This window comes from Taudactylus pleione, unplaced genomic scaffold (assembly GCF_031769625.1).
Source record: "Taudactylus pleione unplaced genomic scaffold, aTauple2 ptg000567l, whole genome shotgun sequence".
NCBI classification, from domain to species: domain Eukaryota; kingdom Metazoa; phylum Chordata; class Amphibia; order Anura; family Myobatrachidae; genus Taudactylus; species Taudactylus pleione.
This window is the reverse complement of record NW_028284969.1, coordinates 1,014,329-1,036,218: the sequence shown is the minus strand read 5'-3', so window position 1 is coordinate 1,036,218 and position 21,890 is coordinate 1,014,329. Positions and strand designations below refer to the sequence as shown.

Sequence of the window (21,890 nt, the reverse complement as noted above, 5' to 3'; positions counted from 1 at the left end):
AACTGTCCATAAGTTCCTGGATATCAGCAGGCTGTATGTTTTGCCTTTCGCCTTAAGTACACTGAACAACTGTGACAATGAAGAAGGTTGAGTCGGCCTAGAATGCACCCTTCGCTCCAATTCGTCCCAGAGGTTCTCAATGGGCATCTGGACTTAACCCCTGGAAACATAACAGGTGGCATCTTCGTCCTGATAAAAATATTTGTTGTTTCCAGAGAACTGCCACATTGTAGGGAGCACAGAGTTATTGAGAACATCTCTATACTTCTCAGAGTTAATGTGACCATGCATTACAACTAGTGGATATATGCCAAACCAGCTGAAAATTCCAATCACTTTTGTCTACATAGTGTAGGTTGCAAGCTCCGTTGAATCAAGGTTTGATTTGAGTGGTTAACATTCTCTGTATAGCACTGTGTAATATGCTGGCACTATATAAATAAGTTTTAATAAATAAGATTGGAACTTTGACCTTTATTAATCAGACCCCTGTATTTGCAGAGCCATTTTCTTCCTCATATCATGAAAAATATTTTTAGAAGCAAGAGAATGGTGAAAGGTGCCCAGATTCCACCTTGCGCTTTCTATCAAGTTGCCCCATCACTTGGAACTAGTGCTCCACCTCATTCCTAGATAGGGATGGCCATTGGCTTGCCCTCCATCAATGGTTGCCATATACTGATAAAGTGGAAGGCAACGTCGATGGTATGAAACTATGCAACGGCTCACCATCAATGCTTGTAACCATCAAGGGACTAGACAAGAGTTTACCCCACCAATAAGATGCGTGCAGTGAGTGCCAATACAAAGTTTTGGGCTGGCCATGTGGGGAGGGTTACCTGAAGGCGCTACTGGCGGGGGCTTCTAGCCTGCCCTTAAGTCCGGCCTTACTGAGAGGCATAAACTCTGGAGGTACAGTATTCAAAACTCAACTCTTGTTTGTCATTGGTTATAACTTCAATTAATGTCATTCCAAAAAATATAAAACTGAAAGTGTTATATAAATACCAATATTATAAATTAATAATAAAATAATAATAATAATAATAATTATTATTATTATTATTATCATTATTATTATTTAACTGCGTCATCAAAAATGGTTGACTAAAATGACAACTGTAAAACATAAATACAAGCAGTCTCTCTACATAAAATCATTATGTGATAATTGCAGTGTAGATGTCATATAGTTTTGGCAAAGTTAATGGCATGACACAAATAAGTGCTTAAGTGCAGGGTGCAGTTAGCAGCAGAAAACAGTTAACGTCATGCAAACATGTAAGCAGGTGAATACAGACAGCACATCTGTGACACACTGTAAATGTAACCTGTATGTATTTATGTGCTGTGATGTATATACAGTATAATGTGCAGGCAGTGGCGTAAGTTCATCCCAGGAGCCTGGAGGCAAGTTATAATTTGGTGCACCCTCCCCCCCAAAAAATGGAAAATAAATATGGTGCATATCTATCTATCTATCTATCTATCTATCTATCTATCTATCTATCTATCTATCTATCTATGCCGGGAAGAGGTGCCAGGTATTGGGCGGCCGTGATGGTACATTCCAGGTACATATTTATAGCCCTAAGTGGGGTGAATATATTGTGGGCAATGGAGCAGGTGCCCCTTCAGTGCTGGGGCCCGACGGCAGGCGCCTCCATTGTCTCCCATAGTTCTGCCCCTGTGTGCAGGTGTGTAGGTGACAGGTATGCTTTAAATATCTCTTGTCCAGTGATTATTTGTATGGCATTTAAGCCACTGGTTGCATGTATTTAGCAATAGACATTAGTGGAGGTTTATTCAGGTTACAGAACTGATAATTCAATAAACCACTAGCAAATCCGGCTGTAAATCAATGCAGCAAAGGAGCATTTAGCGATCTAAAAACATTTTGCTTGCTGGCATTCTGCTCTAATGCTGCCACAGAACTAATTTGTTAAAGAGTTATTACAATATTGGCTTACAAATAATTATAATTGAACTGAACCAATGTTTGGATTTTTAATGAGATTCATTAGTGCTCATTGCTGGTATATTATAGGGAGTATGGCATTGTCTGTAGTCCATTGTAATTATGTGCCAGCTATTACACTGGAAAAGTGCAATTTTTAGAAAACATCATCTAGTTAATGGTAATTATACAGAATGTGTTTATTGAACCTCTTGTTTTACCTTTCAGCTATCTTTTAAGTCTATTATAAAACTCTTTGGGCAAAAAGTAATAGCTTGCGATCTGGTTTAGCTTGTGAGCTGATTTAGGCCCTCATTCAGAGCCGTACGCTCTGAGCAGAGCGCACGCTCTGAATGAGGGCCGGGCTCCATGAAAATGGAGCGTCCTCCTGGACGCTCGTATAGCTGTGGGTCACCACCCACAGGCTATACGAGCGTGCATTGTGATGGCCGCGATGGTCGTGACCATCGCGACCATCAAATTTGCGAGCCGGAGCCTGCGGTTGAGGTTTTCAACCGCAAGCTCCGGAGTGATTTTGGCTCTATCAGAGCCAAAATCACTCCCACTGACATCACTAGTGATGTCAGTGGGCCGGCTTTGGACGGGAGGCGTTCCCGTGGGAACACCCCCGTCAGGGAGGCACGCCCCCGGCACGCCCACCAAAGGGGGCGTGCTGTCAATCAACATTGACAGCACGCCCCCTTTGATCGGACACAACGAGCGAAGGACTTTCCTTCGCTCGTCGCGTCTGGCGCATGCGCACGACGGAGCTCCCTCCGTCGTGCGCATGCTCAGTCCATAACATCGACCCACTTGCGAGCGGACAGCCGCTCACGAGTGGGTCTGAATCAGGCCCTTAGTCTTTAAAATGATTGCCACTTTAAAAATACAGGGAGACTCCCATAAATCCCCACAGTGGCTAAATATCGCAAGCTACTACATTTAGCCCTCTACATCACTTTCACAGCTCCCAAAGTTTACCTTAAAATAATGTTGTCACAATGATTGACAGTTCCAGTGCTGCTGTGGGCTATAGTCAGTGTAAGGATTGTCAATCATTGTGATGGTGGTGGTATGATATTACGTGGACCTGGAAATATTATCTATCTATCTATCTATCTATCTATCTATCTATCTATCTATCTAGTAACAACAGCAATAAAATATAATTTTGCACAGGTTGCAAGTGTCAGTTGGGCAATTGATACACAGTCATTTGTATCACAGCTATCAATGATTTCTACAAGACACACATGTTTGAATTTTGGAACTGGTGTCCAAACTAACTCCATCTGAAATTATGTGTCAGAGTAGAAACCAGATTCCAAATAATTGCCATATGAAAGCTACACTACCACCTGGAGCATATTAGCTTCGCCCCTTCCCCAGTTCTCTGTGAGCTATTTAAATCAAATGCTCTTGTGGAGTAGAGATGGTTGTACCCCCACCACGCAACGAGGAATATATGAAAGCTGTAAGGAATATATGAAATCTCTGTAAAGCGCTGCGGAATATGTGTACGCTATATAAATAACTGGTAATAAATGATAAATAAAGCTGGGAACGCTCCTCCTCTTTCTCGTTATAATGATCTTGCCCACAACTGATAGCTTGTGTCTGCACATCTCTTACCCTGTACTTTACCAGGGACACCTTTACTCCATCCAACACCTTCTCTGGCCACCTTGCTCCTCAGCGTATGTGTAAAACTATATGGTCCAAAGGCACTTTTCCCTGTCGTGTGACTCTTTTGCTTCACAAATTACTTTGAGTGAGTAATGCCATCTATTCAGTGTTAATTAACAAAATAAACCCTGCCTTTCCCAAATGATAACTTACTTTGTACCATATGTGCAACTACCATAGGTCCAAGGAGTGCAGCTGCTAAGTGGGCCAGAACTGATGGGAGCCCATCTTCCTTGTCAAAGTTACATGTGTTATATACATTTTTCACCATTGGGTGGTACATAGGGACCCTTACAACTTTTGCCATGAGGCCTTCGAATACCTAGTAACGCCCAGCTCTGTACTGTAAATTATTCTGGATATTAGAAGTCACTTTTTATTTCCATTTAGCCTTTGGTATTATCATATGGTCTTATAACTTATCTTAGACTTGTAATAGATGTATAATTCATAGAAGTGTTACATTACCCCATATATAAAAACTTGCAGTCAGCTTTGCTTGCATTTGTAGGGGCAGATTGAATTACCCGCAGCATGTGTCTCATCATAGCCAGTTGTCTTGGATAGAGTGCCGAGAGTTGTCCCAGTAGAGACCCGCGGGCAGACCAGGGGCATCAGTTAATACTTATTTCTGCACGCCCGCTGCAGAATCAACACGAACTGATGCTTTTGGGTTGAACGCGGATCTCTAATTGAATAGCTCCCGTCACTTTACCCGGAAGAACAGATCGCACAACAAAACCGACAGATAATCTGCCCCATAGTGTATTAATATGATTGCAAGGAAAACAGTAACGAAAAAGAAAAAACTAAACAAGCATACATTTTACAAATCTATAACATAACAATATTGAAATATAATAAAACCAGATGACCTGCATCACATGGCAAGTTACACACTGTCCAGAAAGAAGCAAACAGCGCGTCTCAGAACCACCAACCTGTGATTGCTATGGAGGACAATTTCCAACAGAAACCTCATCTCCCAAGGGAGAGCAATTGAAAGTGACTAATTAGCAGCATGCTGGCATTGAGCCACTTTTGACAGGTAGTTTATATATATATGCAGCAGAATGCAAGATATTAAGAGACAAGTTTGAAAGGTCGGTGATGTGCTTGTGAATTAAACAAGGGAGGGGGCTAACCCACCGTCACCTGTCATTTGGTCTTTGTGTGGCTGCCAGGAAGTGTCACTGCAATTTTGATTGTACTCAAGCTTCCTCTGTGCACTGACAGAACAAGGGCCACACTGTCTATCACCAGTTCTCCAGAAGAGGTGCAGGCAAATGCTTATTTGTATTCACATACCATGGTGACATAATACTGAAATGTGGGTGACTGATATAAGGTGAAATGCTCTGCAGATTTAAAATGTATGCTTACGTCACCAGAATACATACGTTGTATAATCATTAGCAGCAATTTGTACATTATTTTATTATTAAGGAGCTATAAAAAAACAATATACCAAGAGGATCGGGGAGGCTGTGATAACAAAGACTATAAAGTATAATAGAGAGAAAAAAAAAAAACAGAACCAGATTGTTTTTTCCTTTTACAAAATTGCAATCTAGTTGCTAAATCACCAACATCTAACAGTTGCCTGTACCTCTGAGGCTGTTACATATACCTCTATGGCGGGAGGCATCAAACATTGCATTTTGGATGTGGCATCCCGCCACTGATCGCATGCATACTGGCATTCAGTAATGCTGTATTCATGAAGATTTAGGCAAAGGACAGCTCTGCCTATAAGAGCTGTCCTCTGCGGTGTGGGAACTTCCAGGGTTTATGATCTGGGAGTCCTTCTGCACATGAACGGCCATCAGGGGACCCTGAGAGGTAACCTATTGAATCCCTCTAGTAGTAAACTCTGATATAAAGCCTATAGGCTTCTATTAAGCAACACCATCTATAGATGAAGTTGCCTAATGGGAATAAGCTCCAGAAAGCAAAGCTTTTTTGGTGTATACGGTGACTGCAGTCAAACCTCCAAAGACAGCTTTTTTGGAGTTTTGACCACATTTTTACTGTAGATGCAGCCTGCCCTATAAATCATGCAAGATTGGATATAAGCATAACTGCAAAATAAACTACAGTAGCACCAGACTAAAGCAAGTGTATATCAGCCCTACAGGATGGCTATATTAACCCTTAAAAAAAAGTTTGCGTTGATCCCATTAATAACCTAGAGCTAATGTGCTACTTTGGTAATAACCATGCTATTTGCCATTGTAGAACACTGGTATATGCTGGTAAGGTTTAAAAATAAATTTGTGGGGCAATTCTCAAAGCAAATCAGGCTTTCAAAAAAGTCCACCAAGCCATACAAATGACCTTAGACTCAGGTAAGGTGTCATAGGACAACTTCTGCCAAGCACCAGAATGTAATAAGTGTGAGGTTGTAATAGGAGTTTAGCTATCATCAGTCAGTAGCTCTAAATCATATGAAAATGGGATGTTTTTGCAGGATTTTGGGCTTCTGCCTACTTATTAATCCCATCAAGGTGATGGCAACAGGAGGCCGCAGCCTTCATCGGGACCTCCTGATTATTATTATTATTATTATTATTATGTAAACTACACCAAAAAATGCTCTTAGTTACATACAGGCCCAAAAAAACAAAACAACAAATTCAGACTGTAAAGGGGGTAAAATCCAATAATGAGTTTTCTATTCAAGTAAGTGAAAGACGCTTAGTAGCAGTGGTATTCAATGAATCAGGGCCACGGGTGGGGCAGGCAGAAAGTATCAGAGCCTCTGACTGTGGAAGCAAGAATAGCAGGGTGAGGACCAAGAGGGAGAAGAGCCATGCAAGTGAGAGTAGGTAAACTGTAAGGAGATAATTAATGAGGACAAGGTCATGAGCTAAGGTTGTGATAAGGGCTGGTGCACTTTGATCCAATGTTTCTCCTTGAAAAACATTGGGAGGCTGATTTATTATGGACAGCAGAGTCTTAAGATAGTGTTGGCTGAAAGTTGATGGGTCAGACATGAGCAGAAAGACCTCTTACTTGCAAGTGGTAATAATATGCTTACCACAGTCACAAATGCCATAGCAGGGCACTAATGCACCCTGGGATGGCTCCACCAACCCCCACTTGTGGCATGATGACGCTGTGGAAGAGAAGGCCAGGATGAGAAAATTACCAGGCTGCTCTCAAGGCAGCAATGTGCAGGCTTAGGTACCCCGGAGCAGCGCCGGTATTGCCCCCACGGCTCGGCACATTGGCGTTAGCACTGCTTGCATACCCCTGGTTAGGACCCTGGCTGCCGGCCAATGTCTCCTGGGAGCTGGTCATTGCTAAACTGCCCTGGTGACTTTTATTTGATAAATAGCAGAGAAGAAGATTTCCTATTGCAGCAATGAGCAGCGATAAAAAAATTATAAATTTGGAGGGGTTTTAATAAAAAGACCACTATGCGCTGCAACTTCCATCAGGCTTTCAGTATTCATGTTCACAAAACCCTGTACTCTGTACATATACATTGTAATACTGTTTTCCAGTTGTTTTACCTGTACTTGAGTTCCACAAACAGAGTAAGTGAAAATTTTGGAGTTAACAATAATCTCAAATATCTTTTCTTTTACTGTATTTTAGTTAAAATTCATTATTCACATGAAGCAATACACCCATCTAACCGACACATAAAACATAACTGAAAAACTGGCAATGTGTATTCATTATACGGGCGCTGTAGGATTAATAGATCGTCATACTGACCTTTCTGTCATACAGAGGTAAAATTCAGTAATATTTTCCCAGGCGTACATATAAATGGGATAGGGTTTGGCTCTGGACAGGAGTTATAGGAAGATGTATGGATTGCAGATGTACAGTGATATATCATATGAAGTCACAGGGGCTATCAGGTCACAGAATTTTCTTGCGAGATGGAATATACTGTTGCTGCAATATTGTTTATATGTAATATGGGCAGTGTCTGCAATGTTGTAGCAATCTTTCTAGAAAAGTAATTTATAAAATGGGAAAAGTGCTGATTCCAAATGCCTTTACCTCCTCACTGCTTATGCAAAGCACTGGTATGTATGCACTGGCATTAATTTGTATGTGTAAGTGCACTTTCTAGTCTGCTTTTAAAATAAAAACAACATTATTAGTAACTTAACAATGGTACCTAGATACAGGAAGTTACAATAAACTACAAAATATTAGGGATGTGCAGGCTCGGATAGGTTCGAATTTGCATTTGCACGCCGAGTTCGGATTTTTCCCTCCAAATTTTTTGGAGGGAAAAATCCAAAGTCGGCGTGCAAATTCGAACTTATCCGAGCCTGCACATCCCTACAAAATATATGCAGTACAGAAGTTGTCACAATAAAGCTGCATACACACACAACGATTTTGTTACCAACGATTTTCTGAACGATTTTCTGCCAGATTATCTGTTAGATTATCTGTCAGATTTTTTAGTGTAATGAACGATTTTTTTGAACTACAAACGATTTTTACATATTCCCTTAATGAAAATGGTTGAGTTGGTCAGTCTGACTGAACTACAAACTACAAACGTGAACGCGCATGAACGATAATATTTCATCGTTTTAACTTAGAAAGTGATCGATTTTTTCAACGATTGAACGATAAACGATATCGTTAACGATAATCGTTCAAAAAATCGTTGTGTGTGTATGTACCTTAAGTCTTTGAACAAGCTTTATGAGTAGAGGAAGATTACTGAGTACCCCTCAATGTATGTGTTCCTGACTATGGGCGTCATTCAGACCCACTCGCAAGCGGCAGTACGCTCGCAAGTGGGTCGATGTTCCCCACTGCGCATGCGCACGACGGAGGGAGCTCCGTCGTGCGCATGTGCGAGACCCGGACTGCGACAGCCAAGCTGTCGCTCTGGGTCTCGCACCAAAGGGGGCGTGCTGTCGATGGTGACTGACAGCACGCCCCTTTTGGTGGGCGTGCCGGGGGCGTGCCTGCCAGACGGAGGCGTTGCCATGGGAACGCCTACCGTCTGAAGCCGGCCCCACTGACATCACTTGTGATGTCAGTGGGAGTGATTTTGGCTCTGATAGAGCCAAAATCACTCCATGGCTTGTGGCTGGGAAACCCTACCGCAGGGTTTCCCTCACAAGTCCGATGGTCGCAATGGTCAAGACCATCGCGACCATCTTTTTGGACGCTCGTATATGCTGTGGGTGGTCACCCACAGCTATACTAGCGTCCAGGAGGACGCTCCATTTTCAGAGCGAGCGGTCTGGTCAGAGCGAGCAGCTCTGAATCAGGGCCTATATTTGTATACATTTGTGTCTATTTTCAGAAACAAACCCTGTAACACTGCTTGTAAATTATTCATCATTGTAGCTGATAAACAAGGATCTGCAACTAACAAATCCTAACTTATTTGTGTAACATGAGTCGCTGTTCACACCTGTACTGTAAAGTGTCCACCCGCTCAGTAGACTGCTCATCCTATTTTAAGTTATGTCACAATAGTTCTATATATGGTGACAAGTGCCTGTATTGTTGTGAACTCCAGGTGACCATTGTTTTACAATTATGTTTCATTAGATGCCATTAGATACTATGTTATAACAACAGTGATCCCAGACTCAAAACAATAAGCCGTTGTACAGTATGAGCTCTACACTTTGTATTGTAATCCACACCTTGTCACTTACTAAGAGAAGTGCAAGATTATAATGACTATATTCCATCTTGGCATTTGTATATAGTGCATGGTAAACAAAGAAACACACCTGTATTAGGCATCACCAATCGTCCTCCTTGATGACCGAACAGCCCACATACTCTCATTTCTGGCTTGGATGAAATAGATGACAGGTTCTGAATGTAAGGAGTTTTATTCCGGCTGTGTAAGGTACCAAAGCACCTGTTATTACCATGTGGAAATGTCCCTGAAAGCATCTTCCCATGGAATTCTGGCCTCTCTGTCACACCCAGTGAAACCATGAAAGAACTTTGTACCTTGACCTTAATGTCTGTGAGAGGGTTAAATATTGAAGACTCAGTCATTAGCTCTTTGTCCATTGGGTCCTGGAAACAAATCGGACCACTGTAGGTTCTGCTCACTGTTAAGTCAGGTTGAAGAGATGAGTTCAATAAAAGGGAATTACCTGCAACACAAAGGACAATCTCTTACTTGCCAAGACCATTATACAATGCAAATATAAAATAAATGTATACTGCAGGTGGTGTTTGACAGCATAGAGTAAAACCTGGTTAAATTTGTAAATCCAGAAACAACAAGACAATATTCCATCTGCACTGGTTTTAATAGTCTTATGAAGAATATAGTTCTTAAATTTGTAAATCCCCCAGCACAAGGATTTTCTATATATCCCATGCTATTAAATCCTATGTGATAGAAACTACCTAAGCTTTACAGGAATTACAGACTGTGCACTCATGTGTTTCCAAGTTAATGAAATTTTACTATGCACTTATACATTGAGCCACGTCTTCTCAATTATTGTGCCTCTATCTATATTTCATACACATTCCAGAATGGTGAAGTTATGCTTGGGTTAAGCCAGCTTGCTCCATTGTAAAAAAAAAACTCTGTTTAATGTTATGTGATTTCTTGGACAGAATGTCTCTGGCTATAGCTGTGTATTGTGATAATCCTAATATAAGTCGTATTTGTTTTCCCCTGTGATTGTCTGTAATGAAACCTTCACCTTTCCATTGTAGAGAGGAGTGACGAAGCGGAGCAGATTCTGTGACAGAACAGGCCATTTCGTAGAATTGCAAAGTTCCGGTGATAGAATCTTGGATTTGAACTTTTGCTCCTCCATTCCAGATTTGTAAATTCCATATTCAAGCATTTTCACAATTTAAAGTAAATATATGACACAGGGACAATGATGGTGTCAGTACACTGTGCTCTGTGGTGTGGTTGGAGCTGGTATTCTGTGCAAACACTTACAGCCAAATTCCTCTGGAGAAATGTGAACAGGTGTACAGAGGATATTAGAGAGAGACTGTAAATACATGTCCATTATTCACCCACACCCATTCTGCTTCCAAACCATTGTTCTATCCAAGCTTGTTGAGTTTGTTCCATTAATTAAAATCAGGATACATTTTAAACAATGTACTGTAACAACAAATAGATAAGTACAGTAGCAGGGGTGTACAGTATCTAGAATAGGTGCAGGGTGAGCAGTGCCCCGCACTGTACACACACCCATAACAAGCTCACGTAATGTGTTCTGTGCAGTGGGTCCCCCTTCCTTATGTAAAGTGCCGAAGGTGCAATCTTTCAGGTGATATCTCTGGAATAATGGCACTGCACAGCATTAGGAAAGTCACTGTGCCACAGTCTTTGCTATCTTCTGCACATGCACAATTTTCCAGAATATCCCTGGGAAGGGATGTAGTTATTAGACTGCCGGACAAGATGTCGCCGGTCTAAATGCTGACGATTCAAGCTCGACATGGGACTTAAAATAGGCGTTGAAATACCGAAGCCTATCTTAATCCTGACGGCAGAATCCTGACCGACACCACCCTGAACGAAAGTAAATCCAGGGCGTCTTAGGAGTTAGCCACAGGGGAGGGTTAGGTTTAGGCACCCCCGGGGGAACATAGGGTTAGGCACCCTCCCGGGTGGGTTAAAGCTAGGCTAGGGAAAGGAAGGGTTAGGGTTAGGCGCCACTGAAGGAGGTTAGGGTTAGGCACCCCCTCAGTATGGATAGGTTTAGGGTGCGGGAAGGGGGGGTTAGGTTTAGGTACTCCCGGGGGGACTTAGGGTTAGGCAACACCATGGGAGTTTTAGGGTTAGACACCACAAAGGGAGGATTAGTGGGAGGGGAGGGGAGGGGAGGGTTTAAGATACTTACCAGCCGGCGTTGGGATCTCTTCTTGTCGGGCTGAACAGCCACCAGTATTTCAATCCCATTCCCCTGGGAAGATAGTGCAGCCAGCAGAATGTAAGCGAGGGGCACTGCACATGGAACCTTGTGAATGTTTATACACCACTGTTCAGTATATTATAGCAAATGCAAAAAATATTATGTTAAAGGGTAAAAAAATAAAGTAGTAGTAGTCCCCCCCCCAGCAGTGCCCTTAGTAGTAGTAGTACGACCTCCCCCATCAGTGCCCTTAGTAGTAGTAGTAGTACGTCCCCCCCAGCAGTGCCCTTAGTAGTAGTAGTCTGACCGCCCCAGCAGTGCCCTTAGTAGAAGTAGTCCGTCCCCCCAGCAGTGCCCTTAGTAGTAGTAGTCCCCCCCCCAGCAGTGCCCTTGGTAGTAAGAGTCCATCCGTCCCCCAGCAGTGCCCTTAGTAGTAGTAGTAGACCACCCCCCCCCAGCAGTGCCCTTAGCAGTAGTAGTCCGTCCCGTCCCCCCCCCCGGCCAGACACACACAAAGAAAAAGAAGACTCCACTTACCTTAATCGACGCTCATACATCGGCTCCTCCGTCCGACGTCCTCCCGGGCAGGCCCGCTCTGCATGATGGGAGAGATGTCATGACGTCTCTCCCATCACCCACTGCAGGAGCCGAAAGATGGAGCTCATGAGTGAGCTCCAGCCCAGCTCCGGAGTCTGTCTGACTCTCATCGGCTGCTAAAACAAACACACAGCTGCCGGGGCCAGCGGCTATGTGAATGTTATACTAGTAGTGTACTGCGGACTGCACTTATGTGCGGTCCACACTACCGCCCTGCAGGGCCGGCGCTCTTAGGCAGCTGCCTAAGTTTGCCTAGTTGTAGTGCCGGCCCTGACATTACCAGCACCAAAGAAGCCCCAGACCATCACATTACCTCCACCATGCTTGACAGATGGTATCAGGCACTCTTCCAGCATCTTTTGCGTCTCACAAATGTTCTTCTGTGTGATCCAAACACCTCAAACTTTGATTTGTCTGTCCATAACACTTTTTTCCAATCTTCCTCTGTCCAATGTCTGTGTTCTTTTGCCCATATTAATCTTTTACTTTTATTGGCCAGTCTCAGATATGGCTTTTTCTTGGCCACTTTGCCTAGAAGGCCAGCATCCCGGAGTCACCTCTTCACTGTAGACATTGACACTGGCATTTTGTGGGTACCATTTAAGGAAGCTGCCAGTTGAGGACTTGTGAGGCATCTATTTCTCAAACTAGAGACTCTAATGTACTTGTCTTCTTGCACAGTTGTGCACCGGGGCCTCCCACTTCTCTTTCTACTCTGATTAGAGCCTGTTTGTGCTGTTCTCTGAAGGGAGTAGTACACACCGCTGTACGAACTGTTCAGTTACTTGGCAATTTTTCGCATGGAATAGCCTCCATTTCTAAGAACAAGAATAGACTGTCGAGTTTCACATGAAAGTTCTCTTTTTCTGGCCATTTGGATAGTATAATAAAACCCACAAATGTGATGCTCCAGATACTCAACTAGCTCAAAGGAAGGCCAGTTTTATAGCTTCTCTAATGAGCAAACCCATTTTCAGCTGTGCTAACATAATTGCACAAGGGTTTTCAAGGGTTTTCTAGTCTTCCATTAGTCTTCTAACGTGCTTAGCAAACACAATGTACCATTAGAACACTGGAGTGATGGTTGCTGGAAATGGGCCTCTATACACCTATGTAGATATTCCTTTAAAAACCATACATTTGCAGCTAGTATAGTCATTTACCACATTAACAATGTATAAAGTGTATTCCTGATTAATTTAATGTTATCTTCACTTAAAAGAACAGTGCTTTTCTTACAAAAATAAGGACATTTCTAAGGGACCCCAAACTTTTGAACGGCAATATATATATATATATATATATATATATATATGAAATATATTTCCAACGGCTAAAATTACTCTATGCAACCAACCTATATAAATTGCATGTACCATGGGCCTGATTCAGAATTATACACAAACCCATAATTTTTGCGTACAAGTCCGCTGGTGGGTAGCAGCAGCGGCTCATACTCTCTTGGATGCTGCAGCCCTTAGCTGGGTAGGGATGTTCGAAAGGTAAAGCAGTGGCTTCCTATTGGAAGTGTTCTCTCTCTGTTAGTCGCAGCCCAGACTGAAGAAAACACCTCCTCCTGAGACTGCCTGTCCTGTGTGTGTAGGGCAGGCAGCACTTCCAATTGGGGGTGGCACATTTTACTGGAGGGAGGCTGCAAAAACGCAGTAGTGATGCTATTAGCGAACAACTCTGAACCAGGCCCCATGTCAAGGTTTAAAATGTACATCTACAATGTTACACAAAAACATAGATTTTGATTGCCGACAAAAACTAATCCAGTCTGCTCATTTTTATTCTGAAACAACCTAAATTCCTCGTTCCGTCCTTCGTTACCTGCAACAGCGCTGCATGCGGTATTGTCCGGTTGCCCGTTCAGCATGGCTGGTCGGATGATATCACATGTGACCGCAGGAGCACGCAGGTAGTCTGTACACACTGGACGATCTGGCCGATATGATGTTCTCGATCTGGCTGGACACCACATATCTGGCAGACATCGTCCTAGTGTGTACCTAGCATTAGCACTTATGTGATCCTCAGCTGCTTTTCCATGTTTATGGTCACCGTATGTGTATCCCAAACAAATTCTGTTACAGCATTAGTCTCTACCACTTCTGTTCGAACTCTATAGTATTCCACCTATCTACTACCCCTTCAGTAAAGAAACATTCCTCAGATGACCTCTACAGCTGCTCTGTGTTTTAAATCTTATGTTCCGCCACAGAATTCTTTCCTCCAGTATTTTGTAAAAATCTGGATATATCTGAACGCTTCTATGATATTACCTCAGTCCCTTCTCTGCTCCAGGCTTTACATATTAAGATTCTTTAACCTTTTCAGGTAAGTTTTGTTGCATACATAGCATTTTATAATGCCTTTTAACCATTGGTAGTATATTTTTGTCCTTCTTGATAAACTGTATGGCCACCAGAACTGAATGCAGCGTTCAAAGTACTGGCCCATCAATGCAGGAGCACCATCGCTGGCTACTACCTCATCCTGCTACTGTATGTTATCTGGCATAGTTCTCATGCAGCTTGTTTCTCCTGTCTAGGTTGGCTAATAATCTGACACATGCCAGTGAGGGCCATTCAGTGAACTAGACTTTCCATTATGCTCAGTAGTCAGATCCAATCAGGCTTTGATTTTTTTTTTTTTAGATCATTTTGTGTACAAACTTTATATAATGTTTGGCTCATGTACTGTAGCTGAAAAGTTATCTAGGGCATCTAACAAATGGGTGTTTTCAACCTCATCTGATGTATGCTGTAGTCACCTCAACAAGAAGGCACATTGATCCCTACTGCAAGGATAAAAAGCTGACAGTACTTGATTATCTCTGTTTGGAACTCACTTATTCACCCCAAAATGAAATTTGTGAAACAAAAACAGGACTGAAACAGGCCAGGTGTCAGAGGGATGGACAATGTTTAATGTGTTCTAGATTCACTATGTTAAATTGTTAAAGGACTCTTCTCCTGAGAAAGCTCAAGTTACCAGTTCTAAAAAAAAGCCTGTATTTTAATTTCTAGCCTTCGCCTCGAGGCTTCCTGAAGCATAATATTTTATTTATTCTTACCCATTGCTAAAGAACACTGTGTAACAAGACTCTTCACTTAATGAGCGAGAACTGTTCCCTAACTTTAAGTGGTGTTTTTTATCCTATGTATAATTCTGTTGCATAGTAAGCCAGAAAACAGCTGGCATGGGAAGAAAAGGAGGACCCACCCATCATCTTTTTTTGAATATTTGGGGTTGAATTTAGGTTAGCATCATCACACCTAGAAACCAAGTTGTAAAGTACATTTGACTTGGCAGCATTCACAGTAGAAACAGCATAAAACTTTGGCTGCCCTACAGTATGTTGAGGACATTCAAATAAATACTAGAGATGAGTTGTTTGGTTTTGCTGAAAACTGAACACACCCGAACTTAGGGTTCCGAGTCACAGACTGCGACATAACTGCTTGGGGGCCGGAGGAGATTCGTTCTGCACATGTGCAAAATGGATCTCCTCTGAAATCACGGGGGATGCAGCAGAAGACACGGTCACTTGGGATGCAACCATGTTAGAGAAAGCCCAGCTGGCCATGGCCGCATCCCATATGACCATACAAGGTAAGTGGTTAAGGGGAGTTGTATCAAACATTCTAAAAAAGACAAGTGGAGGTGTTGCCTATAGCACCCAATAAGATTCCACTTATCGTTTATCAAGTACAATCTATAATATGATAGATGAACGCAAATTGGTTGGTTATGGGCAACTTCTCCATGTTTTGATACATCTTCCCTTTTGTGCATAATGCTTGACCACTGTCTGCTAAATAGCAGCAGGAAGGGAAAGTGCAGCCTCCCTCTCCAGCCCAGCACACACTGCTACATGGGTCCAGGGAGGCTGCTGCCACTGAACTGCCTGATCCCCCTCCCCCCTGGATCCCTCTCCTCTGGATCCCTCTCCCCTGGATCCGCTACTGGGGCATATGTGAACCGGTGGCAAATACATTGTGTTTAACACATTTGTGGTGCTGGAAATATTTAGATATTATACTTTTTAATAACATAGCCAGCATATCATATTGAAAATTTAATTGGTATGGGCCGCCAGAAGTCAGTTGCCCCCCGGGGCTCCTAAAAACCTTGATCCGGCCCTTTTCAACATTGATAATAAAATTGAATGGCCAAACTTTAACTCAAGGTTTCAAAGGCTTTAAATGCTGCCTTAAACTTTGTTTTATTAAACTTAATTACTGTTGTTTAAACATGTCTATGAAAACGGAATATGGAATCTACTACCTGTGTTTGATAAGGCAATGTAAATGCTAAATGTAAAAAATGTTCACTGCTCCAAGCAGCTAGCACAATTAGGCAACCTCATGCTGCCCTCAGATCTCTCAGATGCAGCAAGGAGGGGTCTATTTCCTCCAGACAATTCCTGCTTGATTTACATGTGATTTGGACGCTATTGCACAGACGCTTCTGTGCAGCTCTGCAATACCGCCCATATCTGTAACAAGTTTAAAGATTTTCACCCCACTTTGTCAGAGCCACCCCATTAGCTTACAGGATAAATGTAAGCTAATGGGGTGATTTCCAACATGTTTTAAAAAAATGCTAATAATTCTAAATCATTAAACAACACTGGCAAAACCCTTATTTTGATAAGTTGGAATAGTTTCACAACATACTGTATGCATTGTATTTTTAAATAATTTGAACAATCTGCAAAGTGACTAGAATTGCATCTGAGGCATCAGTAATCACTATTCAGGCTCCAGTCTTGGGAAGATGAAAAAATCTGAAGAGTTTTACTGTGTAAAGTAAATTGCGCATTAACGTGTCACCTCCCTTCTCTATGGAACCACCACTTTCATAAAAATGAAACTAATCCTAATACACACCTCCTGATTATTGCTGAGACTCTTCTACACAGCGGAGCAGTAGTGGATAGGCGCAGCAGGCACTTCCCACTGTACTCACAGCAATGGGAGTGTGTAGGGGAAGGAGGTAAGTAGCGGTGGAGCACTTAGAAAGTGCTACACATGTGAGAGTGTGGCCATGTTGTGAAATGGCTATGCTCCATTGTGACGTACCGTGACCCCTTTTTGCGTGTGCTTTACTGTTCACAATTGGGCTGATGCAGATTGGGGGCCTGATTCAGAGATTTACGCTACTGCAACCACAATTGCAATATTTTATGGATCGCAATAACGAAAATATTCAAATATCTTCCAAAGCTTATCCCATCATAGGGACGCCCACTGCTGGCTTTTCATATCGGTATGATGACGTACAACAGGGTAAACATCGGAAACATCGATGCAGGTGGGACTGAGGGCCTGATTCTGACCCGCCCGCGTGCGCATTCGCACGACAAAGGTGGCTCCGTCGTGCGCAAGCGCGAGACCCGAATAACAACGGCCAAGCCGTCATTAAGGGTCTCGCACCAAAGAGGGCGTGCTGTCGATGGTGATTGACAGCACGCCCCCTTTGGTGGGCGTGCCGGGGGCGTGGCTGCTCAGACAGAGGCGTTCCCATGGGCCCCAAGCACTCCCACTAGTGATGTCAGTGGGAGTGCTTTTGGCTCTGATAGAGCCAAAACCACTCCTGGGCTTGCGGCAGCGAGCCCCTACCGCAGGGTCTCGTCGCAAGCCCGATGGTCGCGATGGTCTTGACCATCGCGACCATCATTTTGGTCGCTCGCCATAGCTGTGGGTGGTCACCCACAGCTATACGAGCGGCCAGGAGGCCGCTCCAAAAAGGAGCAGGGACAGCCCTGATTCAGAGCGAGCGCTCTGTCAGGGCGTCCGGTTTTGAATCAGGGCCAGAGTCAAGTCTGTCTAATCTCAAACACAGCATCTCTGCTGGCACGCAGAGAGCTCTCATGCTGAGAAGGAGATCGCAATTTATATAAGCACGCCCTTGAAACGGTGGTTAAACGGTCAGACACGTCTGCGTCTCCTTAGCCCCCCATTAATTCTCCTAAACGCTGACTACTTGTCAATCACTTTGTGAGTGAATCCTCTGTGTGAGTGCAATAACAAAACAATCACTGTGCATGCGCAGTACAGCTTTCGCATGTGCTATGGCTAAACATCTCTAAATCTGCATAAATATCTATGTGTCTGTGTTTTATTGTATTTTTTTTTGGAGTCGAGGTAGTTATAGTTATTGCTTTTTAATTATTAATTTATTTAAATAAAAAAACTGCAACAATACATGAGTTCTCATCATCAAGATGATGCTGATGATGGCTGGTGAATGAAAGCATCATGGTAAATTTAGGCAAGACTAGGAACACCGGTGGGCCCGCTTGGAACTTGCTCCGCACAACATCTATCCACACTGCAAAGTTTGCAGACTTTTGCTGTTCTGCTCATGCTGCCATTTTGCTCATATATTTTGGCACAGTGGTCAAAGTGGGAATTTTGAAGTGTGGTATGGAAAATATAAGGGTGTACTTATTCGCATGCCAGAGGTGCACACATGTGCCAGAAGAAAGGGCGTAGTCACTCTCCGGGGCTGGCACCGTTGCACAGCTGTGGTGGTGCTCAACCTCCCAACCACAGGCGGGACACTTCGGCCCGTTGGGGGAACTGCAGTTCAGTGCCCGAGAAATGGGCCTGTCCATCTGAAAATGGGGATGGTTGGGAGGGGTGCGCCCTCTATGTGGTGGCGCCCCTGTTCAACCGCAGTGGTGAAACATGCCTCGAGCCGGCCCTGTATGTGGGGTCCCCATGTGTGTGCCAGTGCACCAATGTAATCAACTGGTGGCCCGGCAACAGAACTTCTGGTGTGTCGCTCAGTGGCTAAAGTGCGGGTATACCATACAGTTATATACCGGCACACTTTGTGCACTTCTTTGGCAGAAATGTCCATGCACCTGTACAAATCAATGTGCATAACAGACCATTTTACCCATCATAAATTAGTCCCACTGCTTTGCTTTGCTGAAAGAAGACTGCACTTATTTCTTCCGTAGTGTAGTTAAAATACTGGCGGATGGAACTCAGGCTGCAGATATACCGACGCCAAAATCCCGACCACCGGCAAAATGCAGACACCGCTATCCGGAATGGGATCAGGATACCTGCGTCAGCATCCCGAACAACGGAATCCCGAATGTCCGGACGCCAGTATGTATGGTAGTTACCCGGGGATGGGGGGGTTAGGATTAGACACTCCTGGGGAGACTTAAGGTTAGACACCCCCCAGGGATGGTTAGGGTGCGGGGAGGGGGAGTTAGTGTTAGGCACCACCGGGGGGGAGGTTTGAGTAAGGCACCCCCCCGGGAGACTTAGGTTTAGGGAGCAATCTGGAGGGGTTAGGTTTAGATACCACTGGGGGAGGTTAGGATAATGCACCCCCCCAGAGAGGTTAGGGTTAGGCAACACTAAGGGAGGGTTAGGGTAGGGAGAGGGGGAGGGTTAGGATACTTACCTCTCTTGTGGGGATCTTCACACTTCAGCCTTTGCATTGAATAAGGGGCACCATTGCAAGTAGGCATTTAGTGTTTTAGGGGAACTACTACTGTAGGCATTGTGTCAGACCTAAGTTAGGGGGGACCCTTAAAAATGTTGCTATGGGGCCCAAAAAGTTCTAGTTACACCCCTGATACTGTGTGTATATATATATATATATATATATATATATATATGTGTGTGTGTGTGTGTGTGTGTGTGTGCGTGTGTGTATATATATATACATACTTCTGCTTGCACCCCCCTCTTCGTACTAACTTTTCACTCAGGTGAAAATGACTTTGCACAGGTGGAGTGGCGGATAAGTTTTGTGTTTTATATATATGTTTTATATATAAATATATAAATATATATATATATATAAATAAATATTTTTTTTAACAGAAAACTCATCCACCACTCCACCTGTGGAAAGTCATTTTCACCTGAGGGGCCAAATTAGTACCGGGGTGGGGGTGGGGGGTGGGTGCATGCAGAAGTTTTGCCTAGGGTGCCTAGAAGTCTAGCACTGGCCCTGTATATTTCTATATATATTATTCCTCCCCCACCCTCACTGATGCTAGATAGCCCCCCACCCCCTATGGGAATACACAACCCCGGCCCTCCCTCCCCTATATGCAGAGCGCAGCGGAGCGTGTGTCAGGGAGGGACTGACGATCAGTCCCCACTGCTGAAGCTTATCTCTGATCTGATAACTTGCAGAGAACAGCCAAATAGTGCTTGGAGGCACTGTGGTCCCTGACACATGCGCCCCAGAGAGCTGTTCGCACTGGGGTGCAATTCTGGAAGTGATGTCAGCAGTCACAGACCACTGCATCACTGCTGGGGGGTCCAGGGAGTCAGAGGAGATCAATTCTGCACAAGTGCAGAACGAATCTCTTCAGAAAAAGCCAGGGAAAGCAGTGTGGCGGCGCGGTCGCATGTGATGCTAATCATGCAATGTTGCCAGCTGAAGCACTGCTGGCTGCAGTCGCATCTAATGCAATGCTGCCAGTTAACTGGTTAACAAGGTGAAGCAGTGCTCCCTGATGCCCTGTGACAGCGCTGTCACCAACCCGTGAATCCATGCCAGGAGCAGAAGAAGTGTGGAGAGCTGCTCGGACGCTCAGCTTGCTGCAGGGTGCATGCTCGGAGCATCCTTTGGACACTCCGAGCAGCACTGAAGCTGCACTACTGGCTGCAGGGTGTCATTCCAAGAACCCTGCTAGGCAGATGCATGGACCATAGAGCAGCAATGGTACCTACCCCAGTGCCATGTGACATGGGGGATGACACCGCTCACACACCCCTTCCTTCGGCCCTGTAATAAGTTCTAAACAGGACAAAATAGTCTGTCAGTATTTGGAACGTACTGTAGCACTTGCTTATGCCGTCTTCTGAATACTCACAATGCCATGTAGATGTGACTGCTACAATGGCGTTTCCTATTCTGTTACTACAAGAGACAACACTTCTAGCTCTCATTTTTAAGAAAGTAGCTGTACTAGCTAAATGGTAGCTGGAATCTGGTTGGTTGCTATGGAAAAGAAAATTGTAAAGTTGATAAATTATCAATAGATGATCCAGATTAGCACAAGGTTAGAGCACATTTCATACATAAAATACATATTTTCTGTACTATACTAAGCACTTTTCCGTATCATTAAGTGACATCAGTAAGCCTGGCCTTCCGGTTAGAAGAGGATACAGATGTGTTAAAATCATACTGTAATATCTGGAGAATTATTTACTTTTTGTGTAAACTGCAAAAAACAAGTTCTGAACATTTATAGCCTGGTGTAATCTGTGACTTGGTGAATACATTGCATCTGCTTTGCTTAATGGGAAAATACACCCTATTTACTGTATAAGGAGTGTACCTTTCCACTTCATGTATCTAGAATACTGAATAAAGCATATGTACATACATTATTCTGTACAGAGATCACTAATCCTCTGCATATTTGCATTAACTAATGAGTGGAAGGTGCAGGCCCTTGGTTGTGACTAACTACAATATTAGCCAGATTTTTTTTAAAACAAATTATAGCAGTCATAGTCATTATTTGTTTCCGAGGCGCCAAGAAGCACAACAATGGTGATATACTGTACCACAGTCACACTAACACGACCTGTGAAACGTAATCTTGACAATAAAACAAGAACACATTAATGTTGTGTGTTGCTTAGGTCTACTGTGCCTATTTTGCGCTCTACCACACTCTGTGCAATTAATCCGTCTCCTCACTGCACTTCTACTTTAAATGGGGTACAATGGTAAAGAAGTCTGGTATATGTATTGGGTGCTTTCCTATTGGGCCCTAAATATCATTATTGTTA

General features: G+C 43.5%; 1 protein-coding gene across 2 annotated transcripts in view; it reads right to left on the bottom strand.

The window, feature by feature from the left end:
* UNC5D (unc-5 netrin receptor D) overlaps positions 1-21,890 on the bottom strand; it is a 629,552-nt gene that overhangs the window by 98,152 nt on the left and 509,510 nt on the right. For both annotated transcript variants that reach the window (XM_088453040.1, XM_088453041.1), the window contains one exon: positions 9,379-9,756. In XM_088453040.1, the coding sequence (XP_088309166.1) occupies positions 9,379-9,756 (378 nt within the window). The remainder of the gene's footprint in view (positions 1-9,378; positions 9,757-21,890) is intronic.